At 39.5% G+C, this 24,946-nt stretch overlaps 2 protein-coding genes across 7 annotated transcripts in view; one reads left to right on the top strand and one right to left on the bottom strand.

Moving 5' to 3' along the window:
• PPID (peptidylprolyl isomerase D) overlaps nt 1-24,946 on the top strand; it is a 114,720-nt gene that overhangs the window by 26,485 nt on the left and 63,289 nt on the right. The window contains exon 9 of one of the 4 annotated variants that reach the window (XM_032803459.2): nt 15,208-15,723. The exons of 1 other annotated variant lie outside the window; for it this stretch is intronic. In XM_032803459.2, the coding sequence (XP_032659350.1) occupies nt 15,208-15,344 (137 nt within the window). In that variant the 3' untranslated portion in view covers nt 15,345-15,723. Of the gene's footprint in view, nt 1-14,977; nt 15,134-15,207; nt 15,724-24,946 lie in introns of those variants that run through there. 2 more of the 4 variants (XM_032803457.2, XM_075066351.1) reach the window with 2 other exon arrangements.
• Nucleotides 17-24,899, bottom strand: ETFDH (electron transfer flavoprotein dehydrogenase). Of its 3 annotated transcripts, XM_075066349.1 has the most exons (14): nt 24,298-24,588; nt 20,129-20,539; nt 18,318-18,464; nt 17,126-17,355; nt 16,649-16,730; nt 16,159-16,277; nt 15,775-15,852; nt 12,029-12,175; nt 10,257-10,397; nt 8,123-8,266; nt 4,585-4,753; nt 2,102-2,284; nt 1,460-1,681; nt 17-735 (listed from the first exon to the last, which is right to left on the bottom strand). In XM_075066349.1, exons 2-14 carry the CDS (start codon nt 20,205-20,207, stop codon nt 572-574), a joined length of 1,905 nt encoding a protein of 634 aa, XP_074922450.1. In that variant the 5' UTR covers nt 20,208-20,539; nt 24,298-24,588; the 3' UTR covers nt 17-571. The 3 variants fall into 3 exon arrangements, with proteins under 3 accessions (XP_074922450.1, XP_074922451.1, XP_032659347.1); XM_075066350.1 differs by lacking the exons at nt 20,129-20,539; nt 24,298-24,588 and adding an exon at nt 24,615-24,899; XM_032803456.2 differs by lacking the exon at nt 20,129-20,539 and having other exon boundaries at nt 24,298-24,834.

Below are 24,946 nucleotides of genomic sequence, written 5' to 3'. Positions count from 1 at the left end.
TCAGTTCACACAAAACTAAGTTTTATGGCAAACTAGCTTTATTAAAAGTTTCTTCCCTTGAAACAACAGGGAGCTTGTTAAATATTTGCTTGTCTGCTTAATGTAACCTTTGAAAGCAGTGACACAGTATTCTCTCACTTGACTTGGTTAATTTCTGCTTGCATTTAGAGAAAACAAGATTGCATCGATAGAACATGTTAGGAAAGAGCAGAAAATGTGAATTCACCATAAATTATAAGACTTCACTGTATTTTTTACATCCATGGTTTGGGGTGTTACCACTGAACTTTGGCAAGAGAGAGATCTATCATCAAGTTGTAAGTCACAGAAAAGAGCACTTTGGGGATGCTGCACCATTGTCTTTTTGATCCAGTAAAAAGGCCTATTTCATAACTAAGGCTAGGGTCTGCATTGACTTTACATTCACTATTTAACATAGTGGTTAATGAAATTTCTTACCACATAGTGGTAAGAAATTTAGCTGGCTCAGTAACCTCACCCAATTAACATTGTCAGTGATCAGCTTGGTTACAACATGTCAGGGAAGTACACTGGATAGTTTTGATCAAATTTACATTCCATTATAAGCTGGCCCCCCTCCCCCTTCAGGTACTACCCAGTTAATATTCTGGCTTGGGTCTTTAATATCACACGTTTTGCAGTGGACGCAATTCTGAGCATTTATCTGCAGCCGTAACCCTTCTCCTGTTTCCAGGGGAACATATTCATAAACACCTGCAAAGATGAGAATGTCACTGTAGTGGATAGATGAGGAGTATACAACTAAGTGCTAAGACCTAGATTTAAAGGATCCTATTACAAACTCGTGTACTCTTCAGTAGCCATTATCTTACAAATGCTGTGACTACCATCTGGTAACTTCATTATGCAGGTCAGTTGTCTCTTGTACGCTCTTATTTACAATTGCTTTATCAAGAAATGTATTTTTTCCCCCAGAAAGTAGTTCAGGAAGGACCTTGGGCCTGTGTACCCCAGAAGGCCTCCCTTCAACTCTTCCCCTAGGCTGCAGCACCAAGGGAGTGTCTCCAGAGCACATGCAGGGCAGTGACAGGCTCCGGCTGCAGCTTCTGCACTGCTGATGCTGCCCATAGAAAGTGGCAGCAGCAGCAGATGAAGGGGACCAGTGAACAAACAGAAGGCAGACTGGCAACTATCACAGCCCTGCCAGGGGGAGTGTTTAGCTAGCTGGTAGGGGGAAGCCAAGCAGGCTGCTAGAAAGGCATTAGCAGGGATATGGGTGGGTCCCCAAGACAGACAAAATGCAGCTGGTAGTTATCTTAAGTCAGTGGTTCCCAAACCTTTTATTAAGGAACTAAAAGGCCTACTAAGCCAGGTTATTTCCTCTACTGAAACATTTCAGTAAAAATATGTAAGTACCTTTGCCTTCACTTTGCAAAGCTGTTCGTTTATTCAGCCATTATTCATTTTAATTACCTACCTGCAGGACAGAATCTCTGTTCTGGCCCATCATATATAGCTAAATTCTTGTTGACAGGAACACTGTCATCCTTCAGAGTCAAATGAGGAGGCTGGTCATGTTCATGATTTGTCCCACTTAAAGCCACAGAGGACAGGAGATCAAAACTGATTTTTCCATCAGGCTTTGGATATTCAATAGGAGTACAATCTTTGGCTGGCTTTAGCTGATCAGAGTCTAGCCCTAAAGTAATTTTGAATGAAACAATATTAAGTTTCCTAGTGTGCAAATACTTAGTTGAAATTAATTTGGAGTTATTGTAAATTGTAGTATTTAATTTGGATAAGGCAACTGGAGCCAAGACTCCCAATATCTTTGTAAAATGTTCTGTAGAATTCTTAGCCACAAATGGTCAGGTTAGTTGTGTCTCAGATTATCTCCAGTAGTTGGTGCTCCCTCTCCCTCCACTGAACTACACCAGGTCACTGATTCCATAGATACAGAAAACCACCATCTACAGACACTTACTTTCTATAGCCTCTCTTTTAATATCTGACTTGAGTACTGATCCAATCCAACCTTGCTTAATGCAAAACCAGAAGAGACCATAAGACAGATTCAGCAAATACAAATGTACATTTGTATTTGCTGAAAGAAAATTACCTGGATGTTTTAATGTCCATGGCTCCATTCCTCTCAGTATCCAATAAAATACACCAGTGTAAATCATTCCTCCATAGACACCCAGTACTCCATGGCAGGATGGTCGGATATTCCTAACAGAATAGAGCTCTTTCCACACCCAGGATTTCTTCAAGTTTTCTTCATATTCAGGCACATCGAGTCCTAGTTGTAAATATATTATTTGTTTAATGTTTATACTATAGCATGAATTCAGGGAAGATTAGGTCCTTGAAATAAGAACTTGTTGCCAGCTGAGAAGTGTTTATTAGCAATGGATTAAAATCATTTGCAAAGCATAAAATTCAAGTTTTTGAAAACTAGATTGACCCATTTATAGTATAATGAACCTAAATTACTAAATTTTATATTACCACTGAAGAAATGAGAGCTTGTAACTATAGCCAACTGTACACGTAATCCTCATTTTAGGAGTGTATTTTCTGAAATACAGTTTTAACTTTCTAGGATATTTATATGTAAGAGCATCAAAACAGGTATCCTTAAATTCAGTTTTTAAATATTTTTAAAACAAAGTAAATGGTGCTTCAGGCTCTTGTGTTCAGGAACAAGACCCCTTAAGTCCTTATATAATAAATACCTTTTCAAAAACTTCTTTCTGGGTGATGGGAGAAGAGACTTTGGAATGGGAAGTGAGAATACACAAGACCACAGTGCTTCACAATGTTTGGATGGCAGATTTCTAGAGAGGCCTGCGATTTACAGGAGGTCAGACTAAGTGATCTAAATATTCTTTCTGGCTTTCCGCACAAGTCTATGAATACTCTGAGAAATGTTAAGTGTCCAGAGCGAGGCAGTTTATCAAAATAATATTGCCTTTGAAAATGCAAAATGACTGAACTGATGACGAGGACACAATTAGGGGATGCCAATGCTGTACATTCACTTTAGACTCTTAAGGTTTAAACTAACCAGAGTAACCCACCTATGGTCTGAGCACCAGGTTTTCCCATTTTAAACTCAAAACCTTTGAACTGTATAGCTTCACAAGATTATATACACACACACACACACAGCTGTGCAGCCATGAGCACTGATTTGTATAACTCCATCCTCAACACAGAAAGTCAAATAGTTTACTACACTATGCTAAATGTAATTTCACTGTAGCAGACCATCTTTTAAATAAGGCCTCGAGAAGACAACTTATTTAAACAAAACTCCATGAGGAGACATTTCCCCCAATTACTAATGTTATATGGGAATGGATTCTGAAATACAGTAAAGAGAATTTATGGAACCATCTATACTAAAAGAGCCACTAATTATGTGCACCGTTTTGCCATGGGTTAGGGTGTCTGTTAAACAATTTTATTACTTATATGCATGGGAAAGCAGTTCTGAAACCAAGTTAGGAAACATTTTCATGTCCACACTGACAGCAGGTCCATTATAAAAACACATTCCCATGACCATGGAAGAAAACAGTGCACTGAACAGTGGGCTTGTTAGTGTAGATAGTTCCTAAATATCTTTTTTTGCCTGCTGTATTAGGGAAAAGGTGGAGTGTCCAGTTGCTAAAGACATAAAAATAGTATCTCACACTATGTCTGTACTTACCAGATAATACACTTCACAACTACAAGTTTTTATTTTTTGAGAAGCAGCTGTCATTAAAAAGTATACTTTGCTTAAACAATGTACTCGAATCACTGTGGTTAACTTCAGAAGGGTTCAAGTTCTGGCTAGGTCAGTGGTCTCTATAGACATCTGCTGCCATCAGTTTTTAAGAGATCAATTAATGCACAAAGAAAGCTTTGCCGTACCCTCCTCCTTCGATGAACCATAAAGCAACCAGCATAGGGAGACATTAAGGTTAGAAGTTCTATTTAGGGTTGGATGGGAGAGGGTTGTTACATACATTAATATTATAGTTCACTAAAACTGAAAACTTTAAAAATATCAGTTTACTTTTCACCATTAATGCTATGAAGGTTTTGGTTTTATTTGCATTTTTCTCTCAACTGGGGCAATGAAAACACACTAGTCTTATCTTTGTTCTTATTTTTTTAGTCTTTCACTTTCTGGTTCTGCACTAATGCAATAATCCATTGCAAACATTGCAGAAGAATTTATGAACAAACAAAAACACTTTCTATAGATTTTTTTAAGTCATGAAACCAGATCTGTTAAGATTTGTAAAAACAATAATTGACATATACATTGTAAATTTAGGCCTAATCTTCCTGACTGTCCCTTTAATGTTAAGAACATATCAGATTCTCTGCTTCAGTCCAAGGACCTGATCTATTCAGTAACCAAACAAAACATTCTGAATCCATTCTATTTGTTTCTTGTATGTGTTATAATTTACTATAGGTATATCAATTTTCTCTTAAACCAACTTAGAGATGGTTTATTTGGCTTTCAAATAGTTTCTTCATATTCAAAAAGTTGTTTCAACTGAACACACAAGGCAGCTACAAGTTTAAATAAGATCTTACCTATTGTCTTTGCTTGGAGGTTTTCATTAGTTAATTGGTTGAAAACAGCTTCTGAAGCCAACATGCCACTTTTCATTGCAGTGTGCGTACCTTTGATTTTAGGAACATTCATGAAACCAGGACTGCAACCAATTAATACACCGCCAGGGAAAGTGAGTTTGGGTATAGACTGAAGAGAAAAAGTCAGTGAGATTAAGATTTTTTTTTTTTTTAAATGATCATGTATGATGAACACACATCTGGCATGAGACCAGGTCCTGAGCAAATAAGAGATATCAATATTGCAGAATGTCATGGTTTTTGTTTAATCAAGTGGAAGAAGAAAACAAATGTGATCTCATTATACTATTCCTTTCAAAACGCTTGCTCTACTGAATAGACTATGATAAAGTCACTCAGTAGGTGCCTCCTTCCCCTGCCCCTCATCTTCTTCTCTCAAGTATAAAATGACAAATGCCTATGTAGCCTGAAAGCTTGCCTCTTTCACCATCTGAGGTTGGTCCAGTAAAAGATATTACCTCACCCACCTAGTCTCTGCTTTAGTAAGTCAAGCTTCCCTCCTCCTATAGTAACCATATCAGACTATCTCCATGTTTAGTTCTCAAGTCTCTGTGTCCTCTTTCTTAGTTGACAGATTGACTTTCCAGGCATTACTGAATTTGGCATTAAGTCTCAGTTCCTTAAGAAAAAATAGTTGTGCAGAGACCAATAACGGAATGATTTCTGGGCACATCTTTCCCTCTTTCTTCTGAGAAGTATAATATAATCAAGTAGTGAGTGTCACTGAGACGTTTGCCTGTGGAAAAGTAAACCTCTAAAGCCACGTCCCTAAAATAACTAAATGATTCACAAATATGTCACATGGAGCAAAAAACACCAAGAAATTCCAATAAGTATATATGACCACATTTGGAATATCTCTGAAGATTTTTTTCTTGTTATGTTTGAATACTTACAGAGGATATAGTTACTAAAATTTGAAGACGTGTCACAGCATTCCTCCCTCTTTACAGGATAATGTTTGTTTTGTGTGCTGGATACTCCCCTCAAGCTGCAAACTTGGTGATTGCCTTCACAGTGAAGGCAACTGGGCTTGGGGGTCAGACAACGTAATAGCAGTTTTAATTCAACTGGACATTTTCTCAGGTGATGTTACTATTACTGTATTATAACTAAGTCTGCTTGGCATAGTACTGGGGACAATAAAAGTGGTTTCCTGGCTGTTTTTTTTATTAAATATCTTTTTCCTGTTCCATCTCTCTTTTCCTAAATTTTGCAAATCCCCATATCTTCCTGCATCAGTGCAGACACTTTCCTTAGAGAGAGAGCACAATGGTTAAGCCACTTCAATATAAATTATCACTAGATCTCCATTCATATTTTGTGAATTCCACAGGACTCAAGCAGATACTGCTCTGGTGCTATCAGAACCACCCCAGGAGTACTCACAATAGTGTTACAAATATGGCAATTTCCTGCAATATTTTTGGGAGATCTTACTGTATGAAGTTGTATCACTGCAGGCCAGGAATTGTGAATAATTCCATGGCACTCATTGCCATGGGATGTTGTGAAGGTCATAAGGATAACAGGGTTCAAAAAAGAATTAGATAAGTTCATGGAAACTAGGTCCACCATGGCTATTAGCCAAGATGGTCAGAGATGCAACCCCATGCTCTAGGTGTCCATAATCTTCTAACTGCCAGAAGCTGGGACTTTACAACAGGTGATCACTCAAAACTGCCCTGTTCTGTTAATTGCCTCTGAAGCTTCTGACACTAGCCACAGTCAGAGACAGGATATGGGGATAGGTGGTCCATTGGTCTGACCAAGTATGGCCACTATTATGTTCTTATTACTAGGATAAGAAGCCCGACCAGTGGAGATTGGGACTGGGTAGGCAAGGTAATAGGATTGTGAAGAGATAGGACTGAGCTATAGAGAGGTTGGATTGGAGGATGTAGACAGAGTGTCTGTGCCCGCTATTAAATGCTCCCTTTCAGAGTATGAAGGACTTTTTTTTTCAGTGTGCTTTTTAAAAATTTAGGAAGTTACACACAAGCTACATAAAAACAACATTTTTAAGGTTGCAAAGTCAAGCGCTCAAAGAGTTAGGAAATTCCAGAAATCAAGGTTTGTGTGTGTATGATGTTAATTTTCACTCTTTGCATGTATGCATTATGATAAAGTCTTCGATTAAATGATCACATCCTTTTTCTCCCCCATGGGACCCTTGCCTCGTCAGGGTTGTGTAGTAACGGAGGCTGTTGTCTTTAGGACCTTCTGCCTCATTTTGTGCAAAAGGTGGAAAGTGCGTAGTGAATGAGGCAGTGGGTTGGAGGAAAAGAAAGGACAGTCTCACGGTTAAGGCAGTTGAATGCTCTCCTGGGAGAACTGGATTCTATCACTGCTTCTGCCATATATTTCTAAGTGATACTGGGCAAGTCACTAAAACCAAGCTTTTCAAATTGCATGTTCCTCAAAGACAGAGGCATCTTAAGTTTATCTATAGCACAAAAATTTGGGAAACTCCTGCTGTGGGTAATTTTCTACACATATCCTACATGTATCCTATGTATGAGGCAATATCGTCACCAAAAAGAGAGAGAGAAACTAAGAGCTATAATTCTACTGACATATGAACATAATTCTGTACTCCATATGCTAATTGGTCAAAGACTTCTACTATAGATATTGTCAGGGCACCATATATGTTAGTATGATTACTCCAGACAATTACCATTCTTGTTCCTATGGACATTTTATTTTCTATTGATTCAATGAGAGATTTTTAAAGCCAGCAAACACACCTTTAAAAAGGTACGCACCTTGAAGAGTGGAGCAGTTAAAAATTAATGATCAACTAGCAGGTTTTAGCATACAGAAAAGTAAACTCCATTTAATGTAGATATAACACAAATTACATACAATAAACTAAGCTTTGCACTAGGAACTACATAAAATAAGTTACACATTATTCAAAACAGAGGAGAGATGGGTAACAAGAGCAGGATATTCAGCTGAATTCATGTAGTGCTCTGGAGAACGTCTATAGCAACTGCCTTATTCTCTCACATAAATTGGTATACCCCAAGGCAAAAAGGTACATCTGGCCACTTCCTCCTAGCAATAAATACAGTATTGACTAATCAACTCTCTCTCTCTACACTCCTGTACATATTTTGCTGTAACACAGACACAAGACATATCCTAGGACATTCTAATTTAATAGATAGTGTGGCATTTTCCCAAAGCCTGGCAATATTCATAGAAGTTGATCACTGTATTTTAGAATGGCCAGTGAACCTCCCTGGTGCCAAAACACATTCCTTTCTGTCCAAAAATTCCTTTTGTCCTTATCCAATCTTTTATTTCAATGGACACTTGCCGACAGACAAATTGAAAACATTTTAGTTTAGATATTATAAGTATAACTAGTTCTTGTTACTAGGGCCACAGGGAATTTGGGATAAATAGTTTAGTCGTGTTACAAAAGAAAAAGTCCACACCCAAACAAAACCCCCAAACACACCCTTACCTGGAAACCGCCTTCATTCAAGGCTCTAGCACCATAGGCAATCCTTTTTCCACCCTCTAAAGTGGGCACCACACTGGGATGATGTTTCCATCTCTGGAACTCTTTAAATGGGTTCAAATAGGGATTTTGATAATCTAAACCAACCTTTAAAACAATACAATAAAATAAAACATGCTATGAATATTTAAATGTGAACATTTAAACAAAAGAAGTTATTTACACTCCTCCTCTAAAGTGCCATATCAGCATTAAAACATGGTATGTTAAGTCCATTTTCATGTTACACCAACTTCAGGATCTTTTCATTACATTCAAGATGCAAGAAGCAGCCAAACTATATTCATGACCTACTTCAGACCTATTAACACTATGCTCAGAACCAAGTCAGAGGATTTCGCTACAACGTTGTCCTGAAAGTATATAACCAAGCTGTAACCAGCTCCCATAACAGTCCATCCCATTGGAAATGGAATCATCATAATGAAACTGCATTTTTAAACATGGTTTGCCTGAGCAGTGTGGATGAAACACAAACACTTTTTAAAAGTCATATCAAAATTATGCTCTGATCACTAGGTATTGCCCAGGGGCTTCTCCTTCAACCTTGGGTAGTAAGTAGGGTTTCAGCCACTCATTGATAAATTTTTCAAGCACTACTTTTACATGGCTTAAAGTTGAGTCAATTAACATTTCCAAATGAGTGAAGCATCTATATAAAGCAGCAAAGGAACAATGATACAAAGACAGAATGAAAAGAGACTACAACAGTTGGTGGAACGCCCAGGAATTCATATTTTACATTCAGTCAAAAGCTAGTGCTAAGATGCGTCTTGCATTCTTCTAGATGATCAAGTTCCAGCTTTGACATATTCCTGACAGGAGTAATTCCAGAGACATGATCCTTATGTCAAAAAGTCCTGTTTCTGGCTCTTGCAAGCTTTACTCTGGGGACAATTATTTCCAGGGTTTTGGACAACAGAAAAATATGAGTGGCCACATTGGGAGCTAGTGTGCAGTTGCTATTCTGTGTTATTTCCTGATGTACACAAGACCTTAATGCATTGATATACAAACTTTTCCTGTCACGCCCCCACTTAACCATTAACAGAATCTGTGCCCTCTCCCCCTCCATTACTGCACATCCAAGGTCATCTTAGCAGTGGAGCTGGGAAAGGAACTGGGGTTGGGGGAGGAGCTGGGGCTAGAGGTGGAATTGGTCTGAGAGAAGAGAGGGAATGAGGGCAGAGCTAGGCTGGGGGCGGAATGGAGCCGAGGGCAAAGCGGGACTGGATGCAGTTCTGGCCTGGAGGCAGAGCTGGACCTGGAAGTGGAAAAGTCTGGAGCGGAGCAGGTCTGGAAGCGTGGTGCTCCCTCCCCATCCCAAGTGGAGCCTGGCCTGGGCCCAGCTGCACTGCTGCCGCTCCCCCCCCCCCCCCACATATGTTCCTCCACACTCCTTAGGGTGGCATACCCCACAGTTTGGGGACCACTGTCTTAATGCAAAGCCCTTGTTGCAATAGTTTGGACTGGAGATTATGAAGATATAGAAGACAGAGGCAAACAGAGGCTGTGTGTGTGTGTGTGTGTGTGTGTGTGTGTGTGTGTGTGTGTGTGTGTGTGTGTGTGTGTGTGTGTGTGTGTGTGTGTGTGTGTACACACACAACTTAAACAGGAAGGAATACATTTTTCCATGATCAGCATCGTAGTACAAGAACCAAAGATTAAGCATTCTGAAAAGCCTGATACAGTTTGCATGGGTAACTGAGTGCTAAGACATGCAACTGGTCATGCAAATATTTACAGTTTTACTTGACGCCTATCTTGCTTTTATTAAAGGTGACATAAGTAGCAATATCTGTAGTTATGGTTGCCTGACACTTCCCATTACAGAACACTGTTGCTTATAAATTTAACCATCCGAGCTGAAATTTCCAATGCTGGGTGCTTGCCTCAGGCTGAATTTCTTCAGGAAAATTTTCATATAAATGGTTTAGCATTTCTCAGATGAAGTTAAGGAAAAACACACAGTTCTGCATATGTTAAAAATTCTTACAACTGTTTGTTGAGAAGTTCTAGCATTTCCTGCTTTAAAGCAGGGACTTAAATTTTGTTCTAGCAGCAAACCATCACTTACCACAAACCCAAGAGCTACCAATGGTTCACCTTCATTTAAATGATAAAGAAATGATCCTCCATATGTATGTCTGTCCAAGGGCCAGCCCACAGTGTGTTCCACTCTTCCTGGCTTCCATTTCTTTTCATCAATAAGCCACAACTGGAATAGAAACTACTTTATAATGCAAGTCATTTTAATAATGCAATATAAAAACAAAACCCAACTAGAAATATATGGACAAGATTGCAAAAATATTACTTTGAATTTACTATGCTGTGGCATATGATAAAGCTCATACAGCAGAGGACAGAGTAAGGCAGTACAAATGCTTTCTCAGCAAATTTTCAAGAGAGAATTCAAATACTTCCCTTCCTTAAAACACCTCACATCAGCAAATTCAACAAACAGCATGGTCTTTAATATTTACACCATGGAAGACAAAATTTGTCATAGCCCCAGCACCCATCATCAATCACAGAAGAGCCTGCATTTTGCATTAAATTTAATAACTTCTGAATGAATGCAAAAACAGCACATGCTTACACTGACTTTAAGAACACAAAAATTTTGGGTTACTTAACAGTGAAAATTCCTTTCACTAACTTCTTTACTTGGGACCTGAAATAAGCTACTGTAATCACTCATTTGGAACCTCAAAAGCTCAAAGGCCAACCTTCTACTTCTATTATACTGTACTACTTGAAGTTTTGTAAAAGGTCATATAGTTTCACAGTTTTAAAAAAATACAGAAGTCTAAAAAATTAATTTGAATATACATAGTCTAGAGTAGACACTGATGGTTAAGGAACATAAGTTAATATATGCTAAAATCTTGAATATACTTTGTGTAAAACCAACAATTACTTTACTAGTGTAATTTATTTGTACTCAGAAAAAACATTTAAAATATATTTTCCAAAAATAAAACCCCAACACAGTGTCTTAATTATATGCATATTGAATTAACACTGCAGACAATGTGTAGCTAGCACAATTTTGACATCTGCTGTATAGATCAGAGAAAAAGTTTCCAGTCATCACTTCACTATAATGCAACAGAGCACCGGCTAGTATATAGCCTGACATGTCACAGAATAGTCACAAGATGGAAAGGTTATTGAGGTTTGTAGACAGATGTGTGATACCTGGACAGTTTTCCAACTTAGCTGTACCTTTGTTCTCCCTTAACCAGGGACACTCTGTGCTAGGCTAAAAGTGGGCCTTAAAAAGAAATATTTTGTACTCTTAAAATATGAAATGATTTACAAGTTAAATCAATTTAAAGAGTGAATTCAGTTTGGAAACAAAACTCTTTACAAGAGTTAAAGAATACCTGCACTGTAAATGGGGGAAAAAAAAAAAAAAAAAAAAAAAAAAAAAAAAAAAGAGGATGGGAAACCAAACAAAACTACCCAGAGTTAGTTATGATGTTTAATAAAATAGTAGCAGAAAAGCAAATGAGTTAATATCATATAGGAAGTTAAGGAGAGTAAGAGGGAAAAATGCAATAGGGACTAACTCTGCCTTGGCCAGGAGATGGATGTCACAACTTAAACAGGCCCTTTTAACACTCCTTATTCTATAATACCAAAATGATTCAAAAGTTTACAAACTTAACGTCAAGCTCTTGTCAAAATTCACCACTCACTACTTAAATGTGCAATCTAAAGAAAAGCCTCAGTTTTAGAAAGCAGTTTATACACACATTTTGAAACAGTCTAGTTTGCAGCAAGTCTTATACCTCAATCATTTAAGCGCACAAGTATTGTGATAAAACTAAGTAGAGATACCTCTTTCAGTCCAATACCATAGCTCTGGGGTTGACATTTCTCCCTTAGATTGTATCTGTTGTACAATTGTTTGGCAAGATGTCCATGACAACCTTCTGCAAAGAAGGTGACTTTGGCATGTAGCTCCAGACCTCTTTCAAAGTTAGCCTGTAAAAACAGAGAACCTGTAGTCACCACACTGTTTAGATAACATGGGTGAGGGCAAGGGAGGCAGAATACTGTTAAGGCACTTTAAGATCTTCCTGATTCTGGGATACTCCAGAGACTGAAGCAACTGCTGGGCATTTGTCGATATTACTACAGCCTTCCTGGGCTTGCCCAGGAACTAGGCAGCACTGTGTGCTGTGGTCCCACCCCTGAAACACTCCTCCGACCCCACCACAGTACTCCCCCTGTGGCAGAGTGTGTGCAGGGCTGTCTTCCACAGTTCTCTTATCAGGACAGTAATCCTCTAGCCAAATAGGGGACTCCTAGAGGACATTTACACTATACAGGCCCTTTTACCCAGCATCAGGAGGCCAGAGTGGACTTCACCCAGATAGCTGTGTCACAGATTCACAGGATTGATGCTGTGCCCCCAGTTCTTAAACAGTCTCTTTGAGGAACCCCTTCAATATACTAGACCCCCAGGGGGGTCTCACTCTTCCCTCTGGGTAGGCTATGCAGCCTCATCATCTCCTGACACAACCTCTAGGGCTTCAGCACTCCTGCTTCACACTGTGAGCTCTACTCAGCAAGTCCAACTGAAAGAGAAACTCCTGGTTAGAGACCTGTACTCTCTTCAAGGGACTAACGCACCTCATCCAGTATTTGCAGTGACACTCAAGCAGCGATTTCAAAACAGTGGGGTTTATTAGTCAACTGGAACACAGCATTGGAAGTCCTTAAGTTAGCATAGAGAAATAAAGGTTAAAACACAGTCCATTTTGGTCATCCCAGTGCAATTCACCAGCCAAGCTGTAGTTAACTCCATTTTCAGGCTCTCTCTCTCTCTCTGACCTCCTTAGTCAGTTTCCAGGTGAAAGTGCCCAGGCTTCTTCCAGAAACCAATTCTTGATTCCTCCATCTCACTCCTCAGTCTTTTGTTCTCAAGCTGGGGCCTCTGCTCGGCTTCCCTGCTGAGAGGCAGGGAAGTTCTCTTCCCTCTAGGTCATTGTTTGCTAGGTGTCCAGATCCTGGTTAACTGGGTTTTCAATTGTCTTTTCGGATTTTCCACTGATGTGGGTTGGCTTTGGCCAGTCCTTTTTAATGACCCATTCAGTCCACTCAGCTAGGCAACACTCACCCACACACCTATAGCTCTTTACCCTTCCATAAATGCAAACTTAATCCTTCCCATCCTTCACTAGATAGCCAGGCAAAGTATGAGGAAACTGAGGCACACATAGGATTAATGAAAAAAAAATTACAAAAAAAATCTCACTTTGTTACACCTTCCACTGCATGACATTTTGTCCATGGTTTGGATGGAATGGGATTTAATACAAAACTTGACATCTTCTTAACACATGCGCAATGTACCTCAGAAGGCACATGACCAGGATTCATCACTGAATTTTGTGTGCTGGATGGATCATTATCTTCCCCAGCCTGGGCCAGGCACTGACAGGGAATGTGATGTGAACGCTGATCCATTCCCAGAAACATCTTCTTGGATGCATCTTGTGATAGTCAACTCTGAAAAAGTGTCCCCAGTTCATACACAGAACTTAGATATCAGTACCCTGGGGCTGAATTCATAAGTGAAAAAAAGATGAAATGATCCAAACCAATTATTGCAAAAATCAGGTATTTTGAAATATACAAAGAAATCTTACTAGGACTGGAAATTAGCAGAAAAAAGTCAGCCAAAGAGAGATCTGGTGCAAAATGATAAGTTTGAATATGTAGAATACAAAACTAAATATGTTATTTTAGTAATAATTGCCTTTGTTACTATAAAAAGTTGTATTAATATGCTTGTAAATGTATTATATTACGGAAGAACTCAAATTATATTTTAGGAGGAAAACAGGATTGAAAAAAATTCTCGCAGGAGGTGGATTAGTAATTCTCTTTCAACATTTTTGTCAAAAGGCTATATCCTACCCAAACTCAAAAAAGTGGTACTGAAATTTTTTATTTGACTTAATTTATGACAGCTTTCTCACAGGGCATTGGGGATGGAACTAAATGTACTATGTTCCCTGTATACTGGTATTCATGCTTAGGGGTAGGTAAGTGCCAGTTTTTGCTGGAACTTTCCCCACTTTCTGCATTTCTGATTGAGAAGCAGAAGGTGAACTGTATTTACAGCATACAGATTACTAAGAATAGACTTGTTACTTATGTTAATATGACTATGCATGCATATGGTACTGTTTCATAGAAGCCATGTCCTTGCTAAGATAACAGCAGTTAGAAACCATAATTAAATAGCGTATGTAAATATAGACATCCTACATTATCTGTTTCTAAATTTATAAATTTAAGTAACAAAAAATGTTTTGCAGTTAGCATCTTTCTCTTGCACCTATACAAGAACCAATGCTTATTTTATTGTATATTTATACCACTGCCTTCAAATTTTTTAATTAATTTGTACTATGGTAGTGTTGGGGCCCCAGTCATGGATCAGGACCCCATTGATTAGCCACTGTTCTAAGACAAACAAGAGACATTCCTCGCCTCAAAGAGCGTATAATTTTAGTAAATTTACTGATCAAGGCCCTGATCTTGCAGACACATCTTTAACTCCATCCATTGTATGTTGTACAGCTAACTTCAATGGAATTACTCACAGAGCCTAAAGTTAAACACCTGTGCAAGTGTTTGTAGGACTGGGGCCCTAATCATTAAGATTAATAAATTAAACGAGTTAATAAAAAATGTTTGTAGAGAGAGAAATTTCTGAATAAGTGGTGCAGTTTTCTTACAAGTCATAGAAGACATTCTGTTCCTTTTCTACAGTTCCTAGGTCGGGGGCTCTTTACATCAGGAATAAAATCAGGCTTGCAACTACTGCAACAAATGTGAATATTACTGGTACCATCTACTGGTGAAAATATAGAACTGAAAATAATTTTAGCTATTTGGTGAAACAAATAAAGGTATAATGAGAGGTGACAGTTCTGTTTGAATTATTTCAAGACAAGAGTATAGTAAATATATGATTTCATGGTCAACTGTTTTAAATGTAGGAACATCAGCCTCCTTATCAGCAGGAAAAGCACATTTTAAAAAGCGAACCAAAAAAAAAAAAAAAAAATACTCCAAAGGAGGAAGCACTAAGTGGATGCAGACAGCTACCAGACAGGCAGGAGGATTCATCCAGTAAGGACCCTGCCCACAAAAGGCAGATGAGCTGAAGTCAGCAAAGTACAACAGAATTGCAAAAAGGGCAGAAGGCAGCAACCAGCCATTAGAACAACAGTGTTTTGTATTGGTGAGTACCAGTTAGACGTATCTCTCTCCCCACTCACCTTCATGACTTCTTCCATTCAGTCCCTCCCTTTCCTCGCACTCCAGCCTTCCAGACACCACCTATGCCAAACAAACCTCTCCAATTTTCATTCAAATCCCTCCTTAAACAATTCCTCCTTCTCTGAAGACTTTCACTGATAATCCCAGGGACTTTTGGTTTTTTTGTTTTAAGAGTATAACACCAAGAACAACAATGGCACCACAATGATGTATGCTGGAACCACAATGACGTATGCTGGAACTACAGGATTGGACCTTTGCCCATTAAAAAGATAAGTACTCACTTTAGGTGCTCCATCTTTTTGAATGCCTACATCATTAGTGGCAATCCCTTTCACACTGCCATCTTCATGAAAAAGAACCTATGGAAATATTCAAAAAACATCTATTTTAAAGACCTGTCATTTTAAGCCCACTTCTAAAATTATTTCCCAAATGCAGAAAACATGGAGGTTAGAAAATCCAAACCTTTTAACTAAGAGCTCAGTCTTGAAAACAATGGGATTAATCATGTGCTTAAATGCTTTGCTAGATTGGAAGACAGAGTATTCAGGAATTTGCAGAACTGAGCCCTTATTTTTCAGGCATTTCTGTGTAATATGGGACTTGCTAAAAAAATAGAAAATTGGGCTAAAATCTCTCTCACACACAAATAGTTATGTTATTACCTCAGCTGCTGCATAGCCTGGATACACCTCAACACCCAAAGCTTCTGCTTGCTCACCCAGCCAATTCACAAAGTGCCCCAAGCGCACTATATAATTCCCATGATTAGTCATTGGAAGGCCTGGGCAAAAGGGAGAAGTACACCACAATCTATTCAGGTTTATGGATTAAAACATATACACACACACAGGAGATGTACATGCTTAAAATTTAACACATTTAAAAATACAAAAGTTTGATTTAATGCAATGTACTAGTATCTTTTTGCTATGATTGCTGTCTCTATACAGAGATGTGTGAATTTTAGTATGTACAATCTACCTACTTATATTCCCATCATTATAGTTTGTGTACAAAGTTGCTAAAAAGCAACTGATGCAGTATTGCTTGCCTCCCAACATACACCATAGTTGTTTCTTGAAAAATATATAACTATATTAAACCTCAGCCCTGTTTTTTTAGTAAGTGTTCTAGCTTTTCAACAAGCTGTACCTGGAAGAATTGGCACTGGAATTCTGGAATTCTTCGTTAAAATCCCAAATTTGTCTTCCGTTACTGGAGTCTGAAGTGGAGCCTAAAAATAAGGAAAAAGTCATCACCATGAACTATTTTTGCTGGCTGTCAAGAAGCAGACATTTTCTCTTCCTTCTCAAGGAACAAACTAAAGATCTAGTGTAGTATGACAAAATGATATAATGGTCTTGTGAGAAAGTTTCATGACAGAGGTAAAGCGCAGAGTCTCAGGCAGAGCAACATTCAGGTAAAAAGTCAACAAAATTAATACTCAACTTTTGGAATTGGCATAGGGCTCCCTTCCACCCCCGAAAACACAGTTCCTTTCTTATCCAAGAGTTTTTTATACAAAAAAATATCACCTTATTTAAAAATAATATGTAGAAGTGCAGCATGGAACTTGATACAGAGTTTGTTTCAAGCTAGACATTAATCGTAATGATTAAGCATTCATACTTCTCGCTCCTTCCAGTCCGGTAAGAGTTCTTCTAAAGCACGTGGCTCAAGACAAGCACCAGAAAGCGTATGTGCACCAATCTGAGCAGCCTTCTCCACCAGGCAGACACGAACATCTTTGCCATACTCATTGGCTAACTGTTTGAGTCGAATAGCTGCAGAAAGACCCGCAGGGCCTGCTCCAACTATGACAACATCAGCTTCTTCTGCAAATCTTTCCATGTTCACCCCTTTAATGGAGCAAAATATGATATAGTGATTTTGTCCAATAATACATCTCTCTCACCATTCTCTTCCCCCTCTCTCTAAAGTTTATTGTTTTGCTTTGTCATATCAGCCATCAAGTATCAAAATACTGTCACTTGAACTAAGTGGGGTTAATATTCAACAGATGTGAACACACTGTACATGAGCAGCATTTTAATTGTGCTTTTGCCTAATGTTTGGAATATAAAACTAAGCCTTTGCTAATAAAGAGGGACACAGAAATAACTTTAGATTCTAATCTCTAGTGGTTGTGCCATCCTAGAATGGTTAAAATAAGAGCCCAGAGCCACGTTTACTTCTCAGGTGTGCTTGGTACAGCTCAGGAGAAAAGAGTGGGGAGAAGTGCCATTAAGCAACCTTAATGGTCCTCCTCCCCCCCTGATGCTGGGAATGCTCATCCAGTCCCAAGTATCTGCTGCTTTGCTCTGACAGTCAGGGGTGCCCAAGCACTGTTCTGGCAACAGGGATTGTTGGAACCCACTTTCTCCAAGGAGCTGCTAAGGTTAGTGAATTTATAGATTAAAACAGCATCAATAAATATCTTCTTTGCCCTACTTCATCATGATCAACTCATGAGACCACATTACAAAAGCAGAAAAATACATATCCTCACTGCAATAAGGTAATATGATAAATAAGACAAATGTAGCTATAGATATACAAACTAAAAAGTTAACATGTATTTACACATTCACATCATGAAGTCTCATACTTTCTTAGTTTAATTAGGAGCAAACTAAATATGATCAGTTCTGCTTCACTAAAACTGACCATCATAAGCAAGCAACCATAAAAGGTCACCTGAACCTTTAGCATTGCACTTACCAGAACAGCATTTCTGTAAAATAACTGTGCTGTTAACATTTAAAAATGCCTGCAATTAATATAGACAAGCTGTTTTCTTAACATGCAATTTTTCATTTACCTTCCCATCGTTTGTCTTTGTTCCGAGAATGAATAGTATAGTGTGTAGTGATTCGAGGCACAGGGGAAGTAGAAGCCCATCTTGCAATATGCAAAGGCGGTAGACAATCTTTCTTTACTGACTTTAAAGCATGCAAACAATGATGTGCTGTAAAAAAAGGGACAACTAGATTAACTGAATCATTTAACTGTTAACATAGATAACAGTCAAAGGCTTGAACTCACTTTTTTTTTTTTAAATCCTGAGGCTATTCAGTACAGAAAAATCCTAAACAAATTAATAAATCATGACCCTACTCTGTGTTTCAGGATTAAAGATAGGAAGTTGACTGGTGGTACATGATACATTTTGCAACACCTCACTCCCATTATCAGGAAATGGGAACAGGAAAACAGTGCCCACCACAAGGAAAAAAAAACAGTTCTTAACATTACTTTTTAAGGCTATATCTACATTGCACTTTTGTCTGCAAAACTTTTGTTGGTCAGAGGTGTAGAAAAAAAACATATTCCCAACCGACAAAAGTTTTACCAACAAAAAAGCATCAACGTGGACAGCGCTTTGTCAGCGGGAAATGCTCTCCTGCTGACCACTCGTTAGTGGTGGTTTTATTTTGCTGGCTGGAAAGTGCTTTCCTGCCAGTGATGAGCAGCTACATGAGAGACCTTACAGCAGCACAGCTGTGCTGCTCTAAGGTACACAGTGTAGACATACCCTTAGTTTCAGATGTCACATTTAGGATATTTACCCTTCTAGCATACAAAGTCTTTATTTTCTGTTTTGCTGGAGTTTTCTCCTATTTTTTAGTTCCTTGTGTTCCTTGTACAGAGTCAGTCTGTAGTTTATAACAGACTTAATTTCCTCTACTTGTGTCTACTGTTAGTAATTTTAAAGAAAAGTAATTAACTAGAGAGGGAGGAAACTTCCACGGCTGCCATATATGGCTTGCTTGAGGGATCAGGAAGATGTATTTCATATTAAAAGAGTTTATGTTCATATTTTAGACTATCCACCATCATAATATATTCATTCTGTAATATGAATGACGTAGTCATTGGCAGAACCCTACTTGAACTTCGGGAAATTCACAAGCTGACATGGTGTTCTTCAAATGGCAGAGAGAAGAACCAGACTGACTATATCATGATCAATGGCGACACTCACTGACAGATGTGAAAGCGAGAAGGTGTGCAGATGTTGGCAGCAACCACCACCTTGTGACAGCCTCCATCAAGCTAAAACTGAGAAGTGTGGGTCCACCAAACAAGGGACAGACATTATGATAATACAGAAAGCCTTCATTCTTCAGTTAAAGAACAGGTTTCAAGCACTTGCAAACCTTGATGAAGAGGAGGCAAATGCAGATGAGGAGATGAACAAGAAGTGGGACAAAGTAACAGCAATTTATAAACAGCAGTGAAGCCTGTCTAGGCTACAGGAAGAAGAGAAGGAAGGAGTGGATTACAACCAGCACATGGAATGTCACAGAAACAAGATGAGCCCTGAAGAAAAAAAAGTTTTAGATACAAAATGGCAGAAGCTAAAGGACAAATACCACGAGCAGTATAGCAAGGGTCAAATGCTTTGTGAAGGCGGATAAACATCATATTGATAATCTAGCAACACAAGCAGAGGATACAGCTGCTTGTGATGAACAAGGAATCATCTACAAAATGACGCGGCTTATCAGTGGTAAACGGCAGACACCAACACACACACTCATCAAGGACAAACAAGGACAGCTTCTAACAACTGAGAACAAGACATGTGCTGGACAGAGCATTTCAAAGAATTGCTAAACCGGGAGCCACCTGAAGAAGCAGCAAACATCCAGGAGGCAGAAGAAGATCTTGATATGAACACAGACACCCCAACTAAGGAAGAGATCATTCATGCCATCAAATCCGGGCAAGGATAACTTGAATGCAGAATTGTTCAAGGTAAATCCTAAATTAGCAGCATCTATCCTGGCTCCTCTATTTACATCAGTCTGGGAAAGGGAAAAAGTGCCAGATGAGTGGACCAATGTGGTTACAGTGAAGATACCAAAGAAAGGAACTCTCAGAGGTTGTAATAACTGGCGTGGTATAACACTTATCTGTGCCAACAAATTATTGTGTAAGATCATAGTCCAGTGTATAGCAGAGGTAGTTGATGGCATTCTCAGAAGAGAGAAAGCTAGTTTTTGGAAAGGGCATGGATGCACAGACCAGATCTTCACTCTACGAAACATAATGAAACAGTGCTTAGAATGGCAACGGCAACTTTACATACATTTCATAGACTTTGAGAAGGCTTTTGATAGCATTCATGGGACCAGCCTATGGCACATTCTGTGGGCATGTGGAATTCCTTTCCATATAATTGTCATCAAAAGCTTCTATTTCAACTTTACATGCAGTGTTGATCACAGTGAGCTCAGTTTTGAAGTCAAAACAGGAGTATGTCAGGTGTGTCATGTCTGCAATCCTCTTCAGCATTGCCATTGACTGGGTGATGTGGCGTACAACAGAAGACATGCCAAGAGGAATTAAATGGATGCTCTTCTCATCTCTTGAAGACCTGGACTTCACAGACGATATTGCTCTCCTATCACACACCCAACACCATATACAAGAAACAACTCAACTCAACGCATTCAGCCAGCAAATTGGACTGACAATCACAGTAAGACAGCTAGCATGATCTTTAATATTGCCTCACCACCACCAGTACGGAGAGAGGATTACGTTCTCACCATCAGCCAGGATGGTGGAACAAGCCAGGACATCCAAAACAAAAATCAGTAAAGCCAGGAACACCTTCAGGAGCTTAAATACAGTCTAGAAATCATCAAAATGCAACACCAAAACCAAACTCAAGATTTATCAGAGCTGCCTACTTTCAACACTACTTTATAGTGTAGTATGCTGGGAAATGAGAAAGTATGATCTGTCCAAACTGTCTTCATTTCATACAACCTGACTCAGAAAAATCCTCTATATCTTTTGGCCCAGAACAATCTCAAACCAAGATCTATTGACACAGTGCAGCCAAGAGGATCTGAGCATCATCACTGCCAGGAAACCTTGGAGATGCATAGGTCATGTGCTTTGGATGGAAACTGATTCCATCACCAGAGCAACAATAAGATGGACACCTGAAGGCAAGTAAAAATGAGGCTGCCTGAAAACAACATAGCAAAGAGCTGTGGAAGCCAAGCTGAAAAACCTGGGGCACAGCTGGGGAACCATTGAAAGACTTGCCAGAAACAGACAGGAGTGGAGAAGCTTCCTCACTGCACCAAACTCCAGAGGCATAATAGGAACATGACGATGATGATGATGACCACCATCATAATATATAAGCATCAAAATCAGGATTTGTTGTATGTAGTACTCCATAATGGACCCTGCTTTTGCCATCCCTAATTTTGGTCACTAAACTTGGATTTTTAAACACGTACAATATACAGATGTGACCAGCTTTGCTGTAACTCAGACACTAAAACATAACCCAGTAGAGGAATAAAAAAAGTAAGTTAAATAATAGAAAAATAGCCATAAAATTTATATGTCAACTAGCTGACCGTGTAAGGGCAAACAATATTAGTTGCTTAGTCCTTAAAAGGAAAAAAAGTTGAGCTAAGTTAGAACTTAAGAAAATCTTAACTCTGAAAAACTAGTCAAAGTACAGGGATGGGCTAGGCAACTTTCCCCACATTGCTCTACAACTTAAAGTACAACTAATCGAACATATAATTCCTTCTGTGTTCTTTTTAGGCCAAACAAATGCTTTGGTGATCTTCATCTCTATGATTAAAAAAATCCTCATAGAACCCACAATCAAAAAGTCCTAGAGCTAACAAAAATAGCATGCACATACAAGAGAAAAACATATTGTAAGAAAACATTTCAATTTCAAACTTCCAAAGACTTATAGTAAACATCAACACACAAACAAAAAAGGATTACAAAAATTTAAGATACCTGCAATGTGTATTTAAGTTTGTTTCATACTGTACCTGAACACGTTAGTGAATGCTAGATGGGCAGCTATTCCTTGGCAGAGGGCCTCAACAAAACTTCACAATCAACAGTAAAAACGTAGATTGGTTAAAATATACTTTGTTTCAAAGGTAAAGGTTTACACATACAGTCAACCCTCAACTACACTTCCTAAACATTACTCAAGCACAATCAAATCCTGATGGTCAGAAGCAAACATTATATCACATACTTACTATAAAGATAATTTCCTGTTTCCACAAGTAATAATGTGGTTATAGCCTGAGGACTATTTTCTCCTCATCACTATGCAGATGAATTGGTAAATGTAACATGAATGAATAAACATAGGAAAGTGCAAAAGTGAAAGAATAGTACCATGTCCTCATTCAAAAGATTCAGAATATTAAAAATTGATTTACACAATCTTACTCTAAATTAAAAAAAGAAATCAAACATTGGATCATTTTGAACATAGTGGAAAGAAAAGGAATTATGGACCCAATCATGTTATGTGTCATGAAGCCAATGGCACTTTTGCCTGTGAGGACTACAGAATCAGGTCAAGTTAGTTCCTTTCAGGCTAAATGCATAAGAGAGGACTTGAAATACACAAAGTGTATTAGTTTTAACTACCCAGATTCATGTAACCATTCAACATCTTGGGAGCTGGAGGGGGAGATGAGGAGGAAAGGAATTGGAGATAGAGAAAGGAGGAAGATTCGCTTGTTATACCATGAAGAACTGCTATCTTAATAGTTTAAATAAGGCTGAGCTTGGAATAAATTTTTACATCTATAAATGCCCTGAAATAACAGACACTATCTTATGCTCCCATATCTTCATATAAATATACATTATTTTGTAAAGTGTTACAGCTCATAAACCAGCTGAACTAGAAACACCTGTGTCATATCATCACAAGCTAAGAATCCTCTCTCCCTCCCTGACCCCCACACCCCAAATCCCTCAGCCTAACTTTACAGATGAAGAAAGACCTTAAATAGTATCACTTGTTTTCTAAAATGCTTTGAACATTTATAAAGTACTTCTTCAAAGTAGCATGAGCAATATATACAAGATAGTGAAGAACAATTTTTTTATGGCACTTGTGAATAATGCACCCATCCCAAATGCAAACCAATATAACCTTTATATCCCCAAACTCCAGGGTGTAATCTCTTGGAACAGTGTAATGTACACGGACAACAAGTATTATTTATGTAGCTTAAGTCATACTAACTTAAATAGACAATCCAGATGTCACAATAAACTGCAACAGATTTAGGAGTGAGAGTCTCAAGCAGTATTTACTTTAAAACAGAGAATCATACAATTAGTAATGTATTGCAGACTCGAACATATTTCATAACTGCAGAAACAACTGCAGGTACATTCCTTAAAACATTCAATCGCTTCTCTGCAATGAGTTCTGCATGGATGAACACGAACACCACTGCAATGACTTCAACAGGGAGCAATTGTGAACTGAATACACAGTCAAATGAGATAAATGAACTAACAACAATTGTTATTCTGGCCAGTACTGTGGGGTCAGTGTCCTTTCCGTTCTAACTACCTTAAATCACTGCCGCACACATCAAGCACAAGCAAGGGGGAATCACAACACGGCTGATTCGTGTTCAAATATATCTGTTTTGTAAGAGTCACAAGGCAATGACCTTTGTTCCAGTTTTGTGTCTCGCTGTAAAGACAAGGGGCTGGGCAGCCGTGTGCGGCGGGCACGGCCCACAATCAGACTTGATACTGGACAGGCCCCCTAGCTTGTCACTTTCACTCCCCTGTCCTAACCCCATTGCTATTCCCGCACACACACGGGGGAGGGGGTCACAGCCTCCCCTTCCCACGAGCAAGGAATCGTGGTAACAAGTTAACAGGGCAGAGGGTGATTTGCAGCCACCACCCGAGAGTCAGCCTGCAGCCCACTAGCCCCACGGACCGGAAAGGTGCCCACGAGCGACGCCCCACTTTACCTTGGCCGGAGAGCGTGCAGAGAGGGAGCGGCATGGTGCCTGCCTGGGCGCCCCCGGGGACGGGGAAGCCTCCCCTCACGGACTGGAACGGGGGCGAACGCTGCCTCCGGCCTCCCTGCCCGCTACGCACACCCCGCCTCCCAAAGCGCCCGGGGTTCCCGCTCTGCCTTCCCCGAGCGCTCGGGCTCTTGAGCTCCGGGCCAGCGTGTCGCCGCGAGTCCACACACAGCCGCGGCCAATTGCATTCACTACGTACACCTCGCACCCGCAGCTCTCGCCGCCCCGTCCCACCCCAGTGCGCCTGCGCGCCAGGCTACCTGTCGGGAGACAGAGTTCCCTCGTCGCGAGGAGGGACTACTACAGCTCCCAGAATGCCCTGCAGGAAGAGGGGCGCTGTTCCCTGCTCGGGAAGGGTGTAGCATAGCGCATGCGCTAGCCCAGCGTGGCTGGAGAAAAGGAATTTCTGTATTATCCCATAATTAAATAAAACTCCCGGGACGCGAGAAGGTGGGGCCGTATAATGGAATCCATGGCCGCCATAGCTAGAGGCCGGAGCCGGGGAGAACGTCTGCTTCCGGCATGCACTGCGTCAGGAGAAACCCATCCCTCCCAGCATGCTTTGCGGCTATCAATGGTCTAATCTGTGTTC

Source organism: Chelonoidis abingdonii, chromosome 5 (assembly GCF_003597395.2).
Source record: "Chelonoidis abingdonii isolate Lonesome George chromosome 5, CheloAbing_2.0, whole genome shotgun sequence".
NCBI lineage: Eukaryota > Metazoa > Chordata > Testudines > Testudinidae > Chelonoidis > Chelonoidis abingdonii.
The sequence above is the reverse complement of the archived record's forward strand: the minus strand, read 5'-3'. Positions and strand labels throughout refer to the sequence as shown.

Coding starts and splice junctions, on each gene's coding strand:
- ETFDH (XM_075066349.1), bottom strand. CDS start 20,207: ATGATCTCTTCCTTAGTTGGGGTGTCTGTGTTCATATCAAGATCTTCT. Junction 16,278..16,648: donor TCCAGTGCCAATTCTTCCAG/GTACAGCTTGTT, acceptor CCTTTTGCCCAG/GCCTTCCAATGACTAATCAT. Junction 1,682..2,101: donor ATGGACATTAAAACATCCAG/GTAATTTTCTTT, acceptor AAATTACTTTAG/GGCTAGACTCTGATCAGCTA.